Here is a 15,176-nt window from a genome sequence, read left to right on the forward strand (position 1 = left end):
GTGTGTATATCTATAAATGTTTTGTTGTACTGTTGTTGTTTTTTGTTATGCACACATGATGTGGATTATGGCCTTCTGCTAAAATGTATGTTCAGGATATCATGTGCTCATGTAATGTAAATTTATCATATGCTTATTTTATGAACATGTGCTTGAGTTATGATGTATGTACTTCTATAAATGGTTTGTTGTAAACTGTTTATTTTTGTTATGCACACATGATGATGATAGTAATAAACATATTAAAGCTTTGTTTTGTAGTTTCTTCTTTTACACCCCTTAGCCTAGACTTACAACAGGTGGTTCCTAATGCTTTGCTAAAACCTTGGCTACAGTTTCTAAAATTTTACTACAAAAAATTACATTTGGCTAAAATGTTGGCTATAGAAATTTTTGTGCCAGGGGATCGTATATGGGTCATCTGGGGTCAAAAATTAGGTCACCGGGCCAATGCTAGTAAAACCTTGTGTAAGTGAAAGAGGTCACAGTTTTCATCACGTCTTAATGAAATTTTGTCAGAATGTATTAATTAATGACATCTGGCTTGGGATTGTATATGGGCTGATTTAAGTTGATGTGGTAAGGTTAGTCAGGTGAACGATTCAGGGCCATCATGGCCTTCTTGTTTAATTTAAGAATGGTTTTGTGAATACGAGCCCAGAAACCTATAAGCTGTGTCCTTGTATATTTTCAGTTCCTTCATGACATTCTCAACTCCCTGTTTGACATGATGACAGATAGGGTTGCCATAGAAACGTGTGCTCCAAAAATATTCAAAACCCTGGTAATTGATATTCTCCAAATCAAGCATACATTATTTAAAAGAAACAATTCAGATATAAATGATTCTTACAAATTGATGACATAAAAACATAATTAATTTTAAATATTAAAGGAAACACTAAATGTTGAAAAAGAGTATATAAAACTATTTTGTCTTAACCTTTAATTGACCAATTATAACAATAATTGTTGGATATTAGCTTTCAATTTCCTTTTACTCACCGTTTCATGAGCCACATAATTTGCTCTTACTATTGCTCTAAAAAAATGCAATTTTCTTATGCAGAAGGAAAGGCCTTTGTAACACAGATTTTGTTCTCACAGTTTCATAAGCCTCTGTTAAGTTTGATCAATAATTATATTGATAGATATGATTTCAAAGCCAATGACATTGCCATGGACAGATACAAATGTTACCTGCTGACATTGACATGCTTTGTAAAACAAAATGAAGAAATTAAGTATTGTTTTAATCATGTGAGCCTTTATCTGGGAAAACCGGGCTTAATGCATGTGTGTAAAGCATCATCCCAGATTTGTATGTGCAGGCCGCTCAGGCTAATCAGGGACAACACTTACCGCTTGTATGGCATTTTTGTTTAAAGGAAGTCTCTTCTATACTAAAATCGAATTTAGGCAGAATGTGTCGTCCTTGATTAGCCTGTTCAGACTGCACAGGGTAATCTGGGTAGACACTTAACACACATGCATTAAACCCATGTTTTCCCATGTATCAATATTTTCTCTTGATTTCAAGGTGCACATTTTCACTCTGATTCACCATGTGCGGTATGAAATGTTCAAGCCAGTGTTGGAGTCCTACATCACAGACACATTCTCCGCCACTCTGGTGCATAAGTAAGTGACATATAAACCAAACCATGCATTTGCAGTTATTTACTTAATTATGAGAATCATTGGATCATTGCTTTATTTGAAGATACTTATTTATGTCTAAAAAAGGTTTAAACTGCAATCTAATTCTTAAATGCATAATTCCTATTACTTTCATATGTTTAAAAGCAACAAGTTTTTGTTTACAAATTAATAAAATGGCATGTTGAAAGTGGTAAACTGGGCTATCATAAAGAAATCTTAAATGAAAAAAAAAATGATCATTTTGCCACCAGTTGCGATCAGTGTATATTTAATTAAAATATTTGTAAACTTTTTCTCACATGAAAGAGGTAGTCACTGTAGGGGCCTTCATGAGAATTATATTATTTTGCTTTCATATTGCAATGTTTTGAAATGGTGTAGCCACATGTAATGGTATGGATTGCATATCAAGCATAGTTTGAGCTCATTTATTCCTCAGTTAAGACTTTTCTGTTTTTCAGACCCCTTTGCTCGTGTTTCCAGCGAATGGTGGACGATGCCTATGTTCATCATGAGAAACAGAATCTTCAACTTATACAGAGCTTTCAGGTGTCGTAAAATATGAGCTCTGCTCTGGGAAAACAGGGCTTAATGCACATGTGTAAAGTGTCGCCCAACATTATCCTCTGCATTCCGCACAGGCTTATGAGAGACAGCACTTTCCGCCTTAACTGGATTTTTGTTTGGAAGTGACTTACTTTAGTGAAAAATACCACAAAAGCGGAAAGTTTCGTTCCCGATTAATCTGTGTGGACTGCAAAGGCTAATCTCGGAAAAAACTTTGTGCACGTGCATTAAGCCCCATTATCAGATAGACTGTCTTCTGTATGCGATACAAAGCATGAAGAATGTAGAAATAAAGGGTCTGACAAGGTGTTTTCATTTAAAACACTATTTTAAGTGCTGATTTGTATTTTAAATGTGCTTTGACTAACAAATTTTTTGGAAAAATAGTATAAGGTATGAATCATGTTAAAATTGTTTAATGGTGTCATTAGATTTGATGATTATGTCAGTTTAATGTAATCTTACAAAAAACGTCATTCAATAGGTCAGTCAATGAAAGGAAGTCAATGATAATGCTTAACAGGTTTTTTTAAACATCATTTATATAAGAATATTCATGATGGCTGTATTGCAAAAGAAACAAGAAAAAAAGCCATATACAAAATAGGAGACACAAAATACAAGGTTGCCATGGCATAGTGGATATGGTGTCCTCCTACGGCACCTAGTCACCGGAGGTCACGGGTTTTATCCCCACTCTGGTAGCGTTCTTTAGATCTCCCCCAGGACGAAACTGGTTCAAATGCTATTGTTTTCTACCGGTGTACGTGGTTATTTACCCACTAAAGCGAATGTAATGGTCAATTGCCCTCAGGCAAGCATCTGCCAGGTTTTATGACTTTAATCGGGTTTTAAAAATCCATGCTCGAAGTGTCACAAGAAAAGCGAAAACAGGGCCAAAGTATGTAGAATAGTGCTGTAAAATATACTATCTGAAAATTAAGAGACATTAATTATGGTTGAATACCCGTATGTCTGAAAATAAAGAGTCACGAAAAATAATTACTTTTGCTAAAAAAAAGAGGGTGTCCAAAAACTTACAGTGTCTGAAAACTGAGAGTTATTACGAAAATCTCTTGAATTTTAATGTGGGTAACTTTTATTTTACTTACAGTTTTTCATATGTAGATACACAATCTTTTTTAATAAATCTTATTGCTCTGTCATTATTTTTTCCCCATTTTTTGTATTAAATTCAAAATAAAAGTGCCAAGTAAAAGAACAATTGTACAAATTTATAAATAAATAAATTTATATATATTTATAAATACCCTATATTAGAGTGATAAATAATGAGTTTTCCTATTCTTTTTATGCCCCCCTTCGAAGAAGAGGGGGTATATTGCTTTGCTCATGTCGGTCGGTCGGTCGGTAGGTCGGTCGGTCGGTCCGTCCACCAGGTGGTTTCCGGATGATAACTCAAGAACGCATACGCCTAGGATCATGAAACTTCATAGGTAGATTGATCATGACTCGCAGATGACCCCTATTGATTTTGAGGTCACTAGGTCAAAGGTCAAGGTCACGGTGACCCGAAATAGTAAAATGGTTTCCGGATGATAACTCAAGAATGCATACGCCTAGGATCATGAAACTTCATGGGTAGATTGATCAAGACTCGCTGATGACCCCTATTGATTTTGAGGTCACTAGGTCAAAGGTCAAGGTCACGGTGACCCGAAATAGTAAAATGGTTTTCGGATGATAACTCAAGAACGCATATGCCTAGGATCATGAAACTTCATAGGTAGATTGATCATGACTCGCAGATGACCCCTATTGATTTTGAGGTCACAAGGTCAAAGGTCAAGGTCACGGTGACCCGAAATAGTAAAATGATTTTCGGATGATAACTCAAGAACGCTTTTGCCTAGGATCATGACACTTCATAGGTACATTGATCGTGACTCGCAGATGACCCCTATTGATTTTCAGGTCACTATATCAAAGGTCAAGGTCACAGTGACAAAAAACGTATTCACACAATGGCTGCCACTACAACGGACAGCCCATATGGGGGGCATGCATGTTTTACAAACAGCCCTTGTTAAATATTTAGTTTCCATTAGGCTCTCTTGCAGATGTTTGATGAACAGAAACTAAAAGAATGGCATGGTGTGTGTTGTAAGAAACAACTATTATACAAACTTAAAGTACCTATTTTGTTTGCTTATTTTCTATGTATGCAGATTTTCGTTTATAAACCTATTTTGTAGAAAAACATAAATTGATTTTATATTTGGTTTGCTCATTTCATAAGAAGATATATTTTTGTTTAGGGATTTCTTGTAGTCCACTTTAATTAATTACATAATTGGTTTGTTAATTTCATATGTAGATAGATTTTCGTTTATGTTAAGCTTTCTTGTACACAAACATAAATTTATTAACCAGGTTTTTTTGGAAGGAAAAAACTGGTTATTAGATTGGTGAATGTCGGCGGGCAGAACAAGCTTCCGGGTCATAACTCGTTCATCGTGAGATTTTAAAATCATTTGGAACATTTGTTCACCATCATTGGACGGTGTGTCATGCGAAAGAATTACGTCGATATCTGCAACGTCAAGGTCACACTTTGAGTTCAAAGGTCAAAAATGGCCTTAAATGATCTTGTCCGGGCCATTACTATGTCATTCATTGTGAGATTTTAAAATTACTCTGTACATTTGTTCACAATCATTGGACAGTGTGTCATGCGAAATAATTACGTCGATATCTCCAAGGTCAAGGTCACACTTTGAAGAAATAGATTGAATTTGACACAAAGGGAGTAACTAGGAACTATCAGTAATAATGCACATTTTGAATTGTCTCCCTTTATCAGACTTTTAAATCAAGGTCGCCACGACTAAAAATATATTGAATTGTACACAAGGGGGTTAACTAGGAACAATCAGTAACAATCACATTTTGAATTGTCTCCCTTTATCAGACTTTTTTTTTTCAAATTGAAAACCTGGTTTTGTGACAATTGTCCCTTGTTGTATAGTTGGTTTGTTAATTTCATATGTAGATAGATTTGTTTTAAGAAACTTTCTTGTAGCCAAACTTAAATTTATTACATATTGCCATGGGTTTGCTTATTTAATGTGAAGATTTGTGTTTATGAAGCTCTCTTGTAGACAAACTTAAATTTATTACATAATTGGTTTGTTAATTTAATATGTAGGTAGCTGTTTGTTTATGACGATTTCTTGTAGTCAAATTCATATGTAGATAGATTTGTTTTAAGAAACTTTCTTGTAGTCAAACTTAAATTTATTACATATTGCCATGGGTTTGCTTATTTAATGTGAAGATTTGTGTTTATGAAGCTCTCTTGTAGACAAACTTAAATTTATTACATAATTGGTTTGTTAATTATATATGTAGGTAGCTGTTTGTTTATGAAGATTTCTTGTAGTCAAATTAAAATGTATTTCATATTTGTTAAATTATTTCATATGTAGATAGATTTTCGTTTATGAAGCTTTCTTGTAGACAAACTTAAATTTATTACATAATTGGTTTGTTAATTTTATATTTAGGTAGCTCTTTGTTTATGAAGATTTTTTGTAGTCAAATTAAAATGTATTTCATATCTGGTTTGCTTATTTCATATGTTGATAACTTTTGTTTATGAAGATTTTTTATCTTTTATTAACAACTTTCTCACCATTTAACAATACATACTTTTTCCAGACCTTGTATGTTGTTCTAACAACAAAACTAAATAAGACGAAATATTGATTTTTTGTTGCAGGTGATAGATTTCATCTTTCGGTTCATAGTGCAATCAAGGCTTCTGCAACAAAAAGAGTAAGAACTTTCTCACTAGCACTGTAACTTTTCAACTCTTCACTAAGTGCTCATGGTGATCTTTTGTGAATGCCTTCTGTATCATATTTGTCGTTCATTTTGTGTTATCCATCTTCAACACTAACCACATGAATACTCTACGGGCCACTTATGGCTGTTTGGTTAGCGCAGTGGTTGGTAAACGCACTACTCACCAAGGCAACACGGCTTCAATCCCTATATAGCTGTTCCTGGAAGCATGTGAGTTTGGTTAACCCATTTATGCCTAGCGTCTAGAAAAAAGGCCTTGGCAAACAGAGAAGACCCAGATAAGACGCTGCATGATGCGGCGTCTCATCAGGATCTGTGCTGTTTGCTTAAAGGAATTTCTGTATGAAATATTCTAAATATAGAAATAAATATACTAGACATCCCTAATTTTGGAATCAAATTGATCCAATTTAGAAGGATGGGAGAGTCCACTAGGCATAAATGGGTTAATGGTCACCATTCTGGAAAGGTGGGGTTAACTCCGGGTACATCAGATTCTCCCCACGAAACAACACCAAACCAAAAAATCTAAGTCTTTAAGTAATAACTAAATAGCTGGAAATTGCAGCTAAAATTCAAAATTCATCCCAACTTTCATGAGTAAATTATTTAAGAGTGCCTGAGGGTTGGAAATGACTTCATAGACTTGGAAATACAAACAAACATACACTAGAGGCCGCTTGTATTGCCCAGTCTTCATGAAATTACTGGGTCAAAATATTGGTCATAATGATATCTATGCGACAATCAAAACTGGGTCATGTGGGTTTAAAAATTAGGTCAAGTTGAGTAAAAAACTTGTGAACACTAAAAGTCACATTTTAAGCAGAATCATTAAACTTACTCTGATTTTCTTGTTGTTATTGTATGTCAGCCAAGTTCAAGCAAAGCGCTGAAGGCACTGAAGATGTTCGCTATTGCATAATTTAACACTCAATTCATTTTTCAAAATCAATCGCAAGTTTGAAATGAACACACGCCATTCAACTTTATAAAGTGTGTGTTATAGCGCACGGGTCGAGTTTTGTGTGCACTTTTTATCATCCTTATGATTTCATAGAAATAACTAAGACAAAATAAAAACAACATACTTTTTGGAAGTTCTGAAAGCATAGAAAGTAAGATGAAAATGTTAATGTGAACTTAATATAAAGAAAATTTGAAGTCACCATCATATTAAAGGAATATTTTTTCTAATATCAAATGACTATCTCACCAAGAATATAAATTCATAATGAAAGTTCCGTGTACAAAACTTTAGATTTTTGACACCATATACAAATTCAAAATATACAATAATCTTCGTATCTTGTATATGGAGGAATAAAATTATATAAACATTGCTGTTTATGCTTTACTTGTTACCCGAGCAGTTCACACGGTGTCAACAACGCTAACATAAACATAGGTATAGAGCACTAATGCGCTTTTAGGCGTAGCTGTTTCAGTTTTCATCTTAGTGACTTTTACATAGCGCCAACAGACACGCATGCATATTTTCGAATATTTAATAAGCTGATTCGAGATACAACCTCTGAATTTTTGCTACATCAGTGCGTATGTGCTCAATTCAAAGGATGTAGCACTGTTTAGTGTAAGGAATTCCGGACTACTCTCTGTATGCTCAAACGACACAAATTGTGGCCCTGTTACAATTACGCGTTACAATCCATCTTGCAGAATTTCACTTTCGCCTCCAAGATGAGAAAACAATCATTAGCGAAATAGTATAGTGTCACGATAAGAGAAAATCGTTTAATTATCATACCACAATGTTTGCCGTACTTGGTCAGCACGTCTGGAAATCATTCCTTAATGTGTGGATAGGCTGCCATTATTAACAAGTTTGCTATTTTGAATTCAATTTTGTATCAAAAAGCATTGTTCTTAAATGTGGCATTTTCAATTGGCAATGAGATTTGTAATGACCCTCGTCATGCGTAAATGGGTCTTATTCCATATGCGCCCATCATATAAATAGCCCACTCAGCTATATATCCCTCCTTCTGGTAAGGAGAAACATAACATATTGAGTGATTTTAAAGCGAACAGCATCGCCTATGGCCTGACTGTGCAAAAGCACATGTTGGGTTTAACAAACGCTTTCCGAAACGCATAAGACCCATTTTCGCATGACGACGCTATTGACGTGTGATTTAAATGTGTCGAAAGAAAACTGCTTTTAAATCAAATATAAACATACGATATATTTCGATAGTGAAGAAAGATACTCATAACAAGGCACATGAGGACACATGAAGTGCTCTCCCGTAGTATATTTTTTATTTACTCACACTTATGTGTGGTTTGACAATACTAACACACATTTAATGCGGTGAATATGCAGCTTACAAGTGAAAAACACAACACAATAGTTTAACTTTTGTTTAATTGTATTTAATTATTTAGAAAAGTAAATTGCTAACTTTGTTTCAAAGTCAGCGTATACGCCGACTACATTTTTAAAAGACATTTATTGTTATAAATATATTTAATATAATATATTTAGTTGTTTTTGGTTTAAGCGATTATAAAGCATTTTCGAGGTTGCCTATAGTATGCCTGTAGTAATTGATGAACTCATATCCAACTGTCTATGTATTGAGAACTGTGAATATAAACAAGCTAAACCTTCTACTAACCTTCTACTATTGCGTTGCTAGCACCCGTAAATACAAAAGATCGCCGCTATCTGTTGAGAACCAAAGAACGTTTTTCAGAAATACCCGCTGTAGTAGCATGAACGAGGTTATGAAACAGGTCATTTGTATTATTATTATAAATTGTTTGTTATATTCGGGTTTAGCAATTATGAAACATTTTTTTGTTTTTGTCTATCGTATCGCTGAAGTTATTGTTGAACTTATGTTCAATGTTTTATAAATTGAGAATATAAATAAGCGTCAACTTTTTCCCGAATCTCTCAATTTACGACCTGTACTACGTCATTGAGTTGTATGTGAGAGCGTAACCTATTGCGTTGTTATCGCCTGAAACTTTCCTTTGTTTATCGACAGGCGCATCTATTAATAGCCTCATATCATGAATGCCAAAACACCCGCGAAAAAGAACCACGTGACCAAATAGGACACTAAAAGCAAATACCATGCGACTACGACTTTTATTATGTAAGAACGCTCCGCAATTCCTTTGAAGCCGGGGCCTTGTGATTGCTATTACGTAAAGAATTGACCTCTAACTGAAAGAAGCAAAGGAAACGCAGCACCTAATTGACCCATTCCTTCTATGTGCGAAGGCAGATTGAATTTTACTAATGTATGGTTTGCCTATTATAACACACATTATAATGCGGTAAATATGCGACTAACAAGTAAAAAACACTATAATTAAACTTTTGTTTTGAATTAAGTTATTTAGAAACCAAAATTCCAAACCTTATTTCAAAACAGCAAGACTACATTTTTTAGAGAATATTCTTGTTATATTTAAATGTTTTTTAACAGTTTCAGCGATAATGAAACATTTTTTATGTTATCTATCGTATCCAGGGATCATATTTTTTTCGGTTTTGTCGGTCCTAGACCGATTGGGGTCATGAAAGACCGATTGAAAATCCCAAACAGTCGGTCCGATTCTGTTTGCTATTAAAATTCCCATGTCATGAAATTGCTTACACAGTGTACATACTAACACACCCTAATGACATTCTTATCTCGATTAGGTGTGATAAACCATTCGCTGCAGTCTCTAAACCGGTCAGGACCGGTTTATTGCACGTCTGACCAAGAATCAAAAACTTGTGAACAGCGTATTAAAGACGCATCCGAAAAGACGCGTCTTAATGCACGCGCTGTAACTAAACAAAACATGCCAATACATTTTCCACCAGAGTAATAATCCGGTAATATAATTATGAATGAAAGTCGCAGATCTGATCGACAGAACAGCCGAAAGTTATTTTTATGGGAGGAACTTCACATAAAATAGTACACAAGAAAAATGATAAACATTGAATAAATCTTTCGTAAAACCGTGTTAGAATCGAAATAATTCGTGTACTTTATACTTTGTTGTTGAATATCTCACGACCGGAAAATTAGATGCGTGGTTTCAAATGCTTCGCTCTCGTGATTTAATCCCTACGCATCTAAACTATCGGACGTGGTCGTGGGTATTTGACAACAAATTAATTCTTAATTATTTGGTTTGTTGTTGTCAGTAGCCTACCTACGCACAGACATTTGTTTGGATCAGTGCATGTTTGTAAGATATTATCGAGTCGACAACAATTTAAAACATCGGTATAGACTTACACAGATTAATAATATTGACAACGATGAAACAATTCTGATAAAACAGCACATGAAACAACAATGAAATACCAAATGATAAAACCAGTTGAGAACTTGTACATGTTTTATACCACCTTCATGAATAGCAAAATCAATGGTATATTTTTTAACGTAATTTGTCATGATTTCGGATGCACATTTTCGGATACTTTTCCCCATTTATATCCGGACCGATTGATGTTGCGGGAAAATATGATCCCTGATCGTATCCCTGTAATAATTGTTGAACTCGTGGTCAACGTATTATTAATTGAGACCTGTGAATATAAACAAGCGTAACCTTATACTAGTGCGTTATTCTCACCCGGACTCCCCTTTGTTTATTGCCAGCCTCAGATTTATGAATGAGATGAGCGAAAATACTACGTAACGCAGACGCAGCAGAAAGTGGACTATTTTAATCATTCATAAACAATCTCCTCCGCGACACGTACAATACGATCATTGTTTTTTTATTCTTTTCTATAAAACACCATTCGAAACTATTGCATTTAACACGATACTAATATAATGTTTCCATTTGTGAATAAACATAATTTGAGAACTCAAACCTCTTGCATAAATTATACAACTCTTTCGGATACGCGTAGTAAGCGGGAATTGGGCTAATCATACCTAGGCCGTACCGACCTGAATTTTACACTAAGCACTTTAGACGGTCGCTAAAGCGACCATCTAAAAATGATTCCAGTTAAATGTTAAACATGGCTGTCATGATGGGGCAGTTCTCCACTTATTTCTATCACAACTTTTCAACATTCTATTCTAACATATTTTGTCCAATCTTCATGAAACTTACTCAGAACATTTTGTTCTAATGATATTTTTGACAATTTTGAAACAGTCCCGTTTTTTTTTAACAACATGGCTACCTGTGGGATGGGGCAGTTTTCCTTTTATGGCAATAGTGAAACCTTGTTAACCCTTTCCCACTCAGAAGCAACGTGAAAATGGCTATGTGCAAACAGTATCAAACCAGAACACCCTGCAAGGTTTAATGCTGTTTACTGAACATCAGTATCTAAGGGTTTGAAGTGAAGCCTTTCAAACTTGAATCTAGTAAGAAAGGCCTTTAATTAAATTTGACTTACACATGCATGAAAAATATATATCTAAGTGGTAATGGGTTAATAATCAGGAAGTGACATTTCTGCCCAATCATCATTAACATTTCTCTGATATTTTTTTCAAATGATATCTGTAAAAGTAAAACCTTTTTTCCAACTTTTATTAACCTTTATGAAACACAAACATTTATTTGAATGAAAAAGACTTGCCAGTGTAGTGTAGTTTCAATTTAAGGCTTTAATCAAACATTTTAATAACTGAGGAGTCGCACATTTTATCAAATCTTTACAAACATACTTCCAAGATTTGTTCAAATGATTTCTTGCCCTGAAGCCATTGCGTTTGTCTTGTTTGTCAAAAGGTACTCATATTTTTTATGACATATGAACTTATTTAGTACATTTGAAATTGAACAAGCATACAAATTGATTAGACATAAGTTATTTGCCAATATTGCGTAACTTTTTCCAGTGTGTCATGATTGATTAGACATAAGTTATTGGCCAATATTGCGTAACTTTTTCCAGTGTGTCATGATTGATTAGACATAAGTTATTGGCCAATATTGCGTAACTTTTTCCAGTGTGTCATGATTGATTAGACATAAGTTATTGGCCAATATTGCGTAACTTTTTCCAGTGTGTCATGATTGATTAGACATAAGTTATTGGCCAATATTGCGTAACTTTTTCCAGTGTGTCATGATTGATTAGTCATAAGTTATTGGCCAATATTGCATAACTTTTTCCAGTGTGTCATGATTGATTAGACATAAGTTATTTGCCAATATTGCATAACTTTTTCCAGTGTGTCATGATTGATTAGACATAAGTTATTGGCCAATATTGCGTAACTTTTTCCAGTGTGTCATGATTGATTAGTCATAAGTTATTGGCCAATATTGCATAACTTTTTCCAGTGTGTCATGATTGATTAGACATAAGTTATTGGCCAATATTGCCTAACTTTTTCCAGTGTGTCATGATTGATTAGACATAAGTTATTGGCCAATATTGCCTAACTTTTTCCAGTGTGTCATGATTGATTATTCATAAATCATACATACCATACGTCCCGGATCATCCGGGACAGTCCCGGAAATGCATACCCTGTCCCGCAGTCCCGGAAATTTGTCAAATGTCCCGGATTTCAGTAAAACCTGTATGTTCCTTATCTTAGCATGCAAATCTGTACTTGCCACTGATATTGCGTCATCTCCAAAGCAATGCCTGTCCGATTAGGCAAAAACGCTACGTGTCAATATCGATCAATTAAGGGGGGGTCCTATTATCTTGTCGATTGTCTAGTAATCACAGTCAAACAAAAGGGGTTAATTCGTTGTGAATTGGCTTGCTCAAATTTGATGGCTGTGTAGTTTTAATGGATTACGCGATGCACATTCATGAATAAATCCAGTTTCACCCGGATTTTCGCGGTGTCAGTTTTCATTCACACTCATATTGCGACAAACAACACGCCTTTACGCTCAGCGCAAACAATGTAAGTTGTAACAGTTTGACGTCATAGCTTACACCGCGCGCGCCACCCATGACAATGTCTAAATTTATCACCAGTGTTACACGCAGTCCACGTTTTAAGTGTATGCAGTGACTGAAAATTAAATCAGCACTGAACTATCTCATGTTTATATACATGTGCTCTTTTCAAACACGCAAAACATGTGGCTTGTATCTAGTAACGGATGTAGAAATGTTTAATTTGTCAATTGTTTAAGCAAATTACGATGTTAATTATAATTTATTCTTCTTGTTTAAATAACGTTTATTTGTGCATTGATCTTAAATGGATGTTAAATTTGTTTATCCCAAGTAAGTTACATAAGTAATTTAACTAATTGGATATCGCGAAAAAATGCGTACCAAAAATACATGTATGACTTCATATATAGGTATTTGTATACATGTCCCGGAAAATCGGCAAATGTCCCGGAAAATTTAGCACAATGTCCCGGAATCGGTCTGAAAATTTATGGCATGTATGCTTAAGTTATTTGCCAATATTGCGTAACTTTTTCCAGTGTGTCATGATTGATTAGACATAACATATTGGCAAATATTGCCTAACTGTTTCCAGTGTGTCATGATTGATTAGACATAACATATTGGCAAATATTGCCTAACTGTTTCCAGTGTGCCATGAATGTTTTCCTGTTTTTCAGCCTGTTTAATCAGAGGGCAAGCGATGCCCAAGAATTCCAGGACAACTTGCAGGGTTTGTTCCGATCCATCGGTACCATGCTGTCATCCACTGATAGGAAGTTACAGTCCAATCAGGTGAGCTGTCGATGCAACAACAGAACAGAACAGAATAGTTTATTTTGACTTTAACATATGCAATAATAGCATGCATTTCAATTAAATACAAAACATAAATCATTTCGAAGAAAGATCGATTTAAAAAGGAATGCAATAGAACATGGTTTAGTGAGAATGTCACATGGAAGAGGTCAATACTTAGTGACCACATAATGTAAAAACGTTGTTTAATAATTTCAACAAGTATTACATTATTCTAAGCTTATTGGCTTTGTGAGATATATATAATGAATACTACATATATAAGACAATTTGTCGCATTTCAAATGCATCATATGAGCCTCGCTCTGGGAAACTGGATTTTATGTGCCGTCTGCGCAGGCTAATCAGGGACAACATGTTTCGTTTATATGGAAGTTTTAGTTTAAAGGAGATTGCATGGAAATAAAAATCCGTTGTATGCAGAAAGTGTCTTCCCTGATTAGCCTGTGCGGACTGCACAGGCTTATCTGAGATGACACTTTTCCCACATGCATTTAGCACAGTTTTCCCAGAAAGAGCCTTATACGATAGTTTTACTTCCCTGCTATCAAGTAAAGGGTGATTTACTGGAATCTCCATAGACATCTTACAGTCTTTCCATCTGTCTGTCCGTAAACACAATTACAGAAAAGTTTGTTAATATTTTAGAATGTACAACTTTCAAACTTTCTAGGATTGTTCCTTTTGATATGAAGATGTGCATGTTTGAATTGATTGGCTTAAGTTAAAAATGACAAAAGTTGTTCCCTTTTTTCCACTTTAAATTTTTGAAACAATATTATTGTTATTAAAGACCTTATTAGTATAAATATTCATCTCTGAAAGTGTGAAGTCCATGTGTCATATTTGGTATGGTAAATTGTTTACTGGTTTTGACCCAAAACTCTTTTGCTCTGAAACTGAGAGGTCAAACAAAACTCTTTTGCTCTGAAACTGAGAGGTCGAAAGGTTTAATATTTGGCATGTAACAATGAATGGTTCTTTATAATATTTTTACATGATGCCTCTGGAGTCGAAACTCTCTTGCCCCAGGTTCCAATTTTTCATTGTCACAACTTGTTACAAGATTCAAGATTTCAAGATTTTATTTACAATATTTCCAAAAGGCTGATGACCAATGTGAACACATTTAAGTACATGCAATTGATAACAACATTAATAATACTATCAACATATTTATTATGAGTACTTAAGTTATGAGTAAGCGATGTTGTTGAACTTTATACATAGTACATACATAAATAATATCAATCAATCATTATCTGCAGTTATTATACATGTATTTACTCGTTGCACAAAATTTTAGTTAGACTATTACAAGAACAAATACAAAACTGTTGAAAATACAGAAGAAGATGAGTAATACAAATACCATAGTGCATTACATGTGGCTTCAGATGTTACCTGCAATGCATGGTTT

At 34.5% G+C, this 15,176-nt stretch overlaps 1 protein-coding gene across 1 annotated transcript in view; it reads left to right on the forward strand.

The window, feature by feature from the left end:
- LOC127831182 (dedicator of cytokinesis protein 3-like) overlaps positions 1-15,176 on the forward strand; it is a 168,526-nt gene that overhangs the window by 57,497 nt on the left and 95,853 nt on the right. The window contains exons 21-25 of the mRNA XM_052356175.1: positions 695-784; positions 1,541-1,641; positions 2,124-2,211; positions 5,972-6,027; positions 13,618-13,732. Coding sequence (XP_052212135.1) covers positions 695-784; positions 1,541-1,641; positions 2,124-2,211; positions 5,972-6,027; positions 13,618-13,732 — 450 coding nt within the window. The remainder of the gene's footprint in view (positions 1-694; positions 785-1,540; positions 1,642-2,123; positions 2,212-5,971; positions 6,028-13,617; positions 13,733-15,176) is intronic.

This window comes from Dreissena polymorpha, chromosome 5 (genome assembly GCF_020536995.1).
Source record: "Dreissena polymorpha isolate Duluth1 chromosome 5, UMN_Dpol_1.0, whole genome shotgun sequence".
In the NCBI taxonomy this organism is placed as follows: Eukaryota; Metazoa; Mollusca; class Bivalvia; order Myida; family Dreissenidae; genus Dreissena; species Dreissena polymorpha.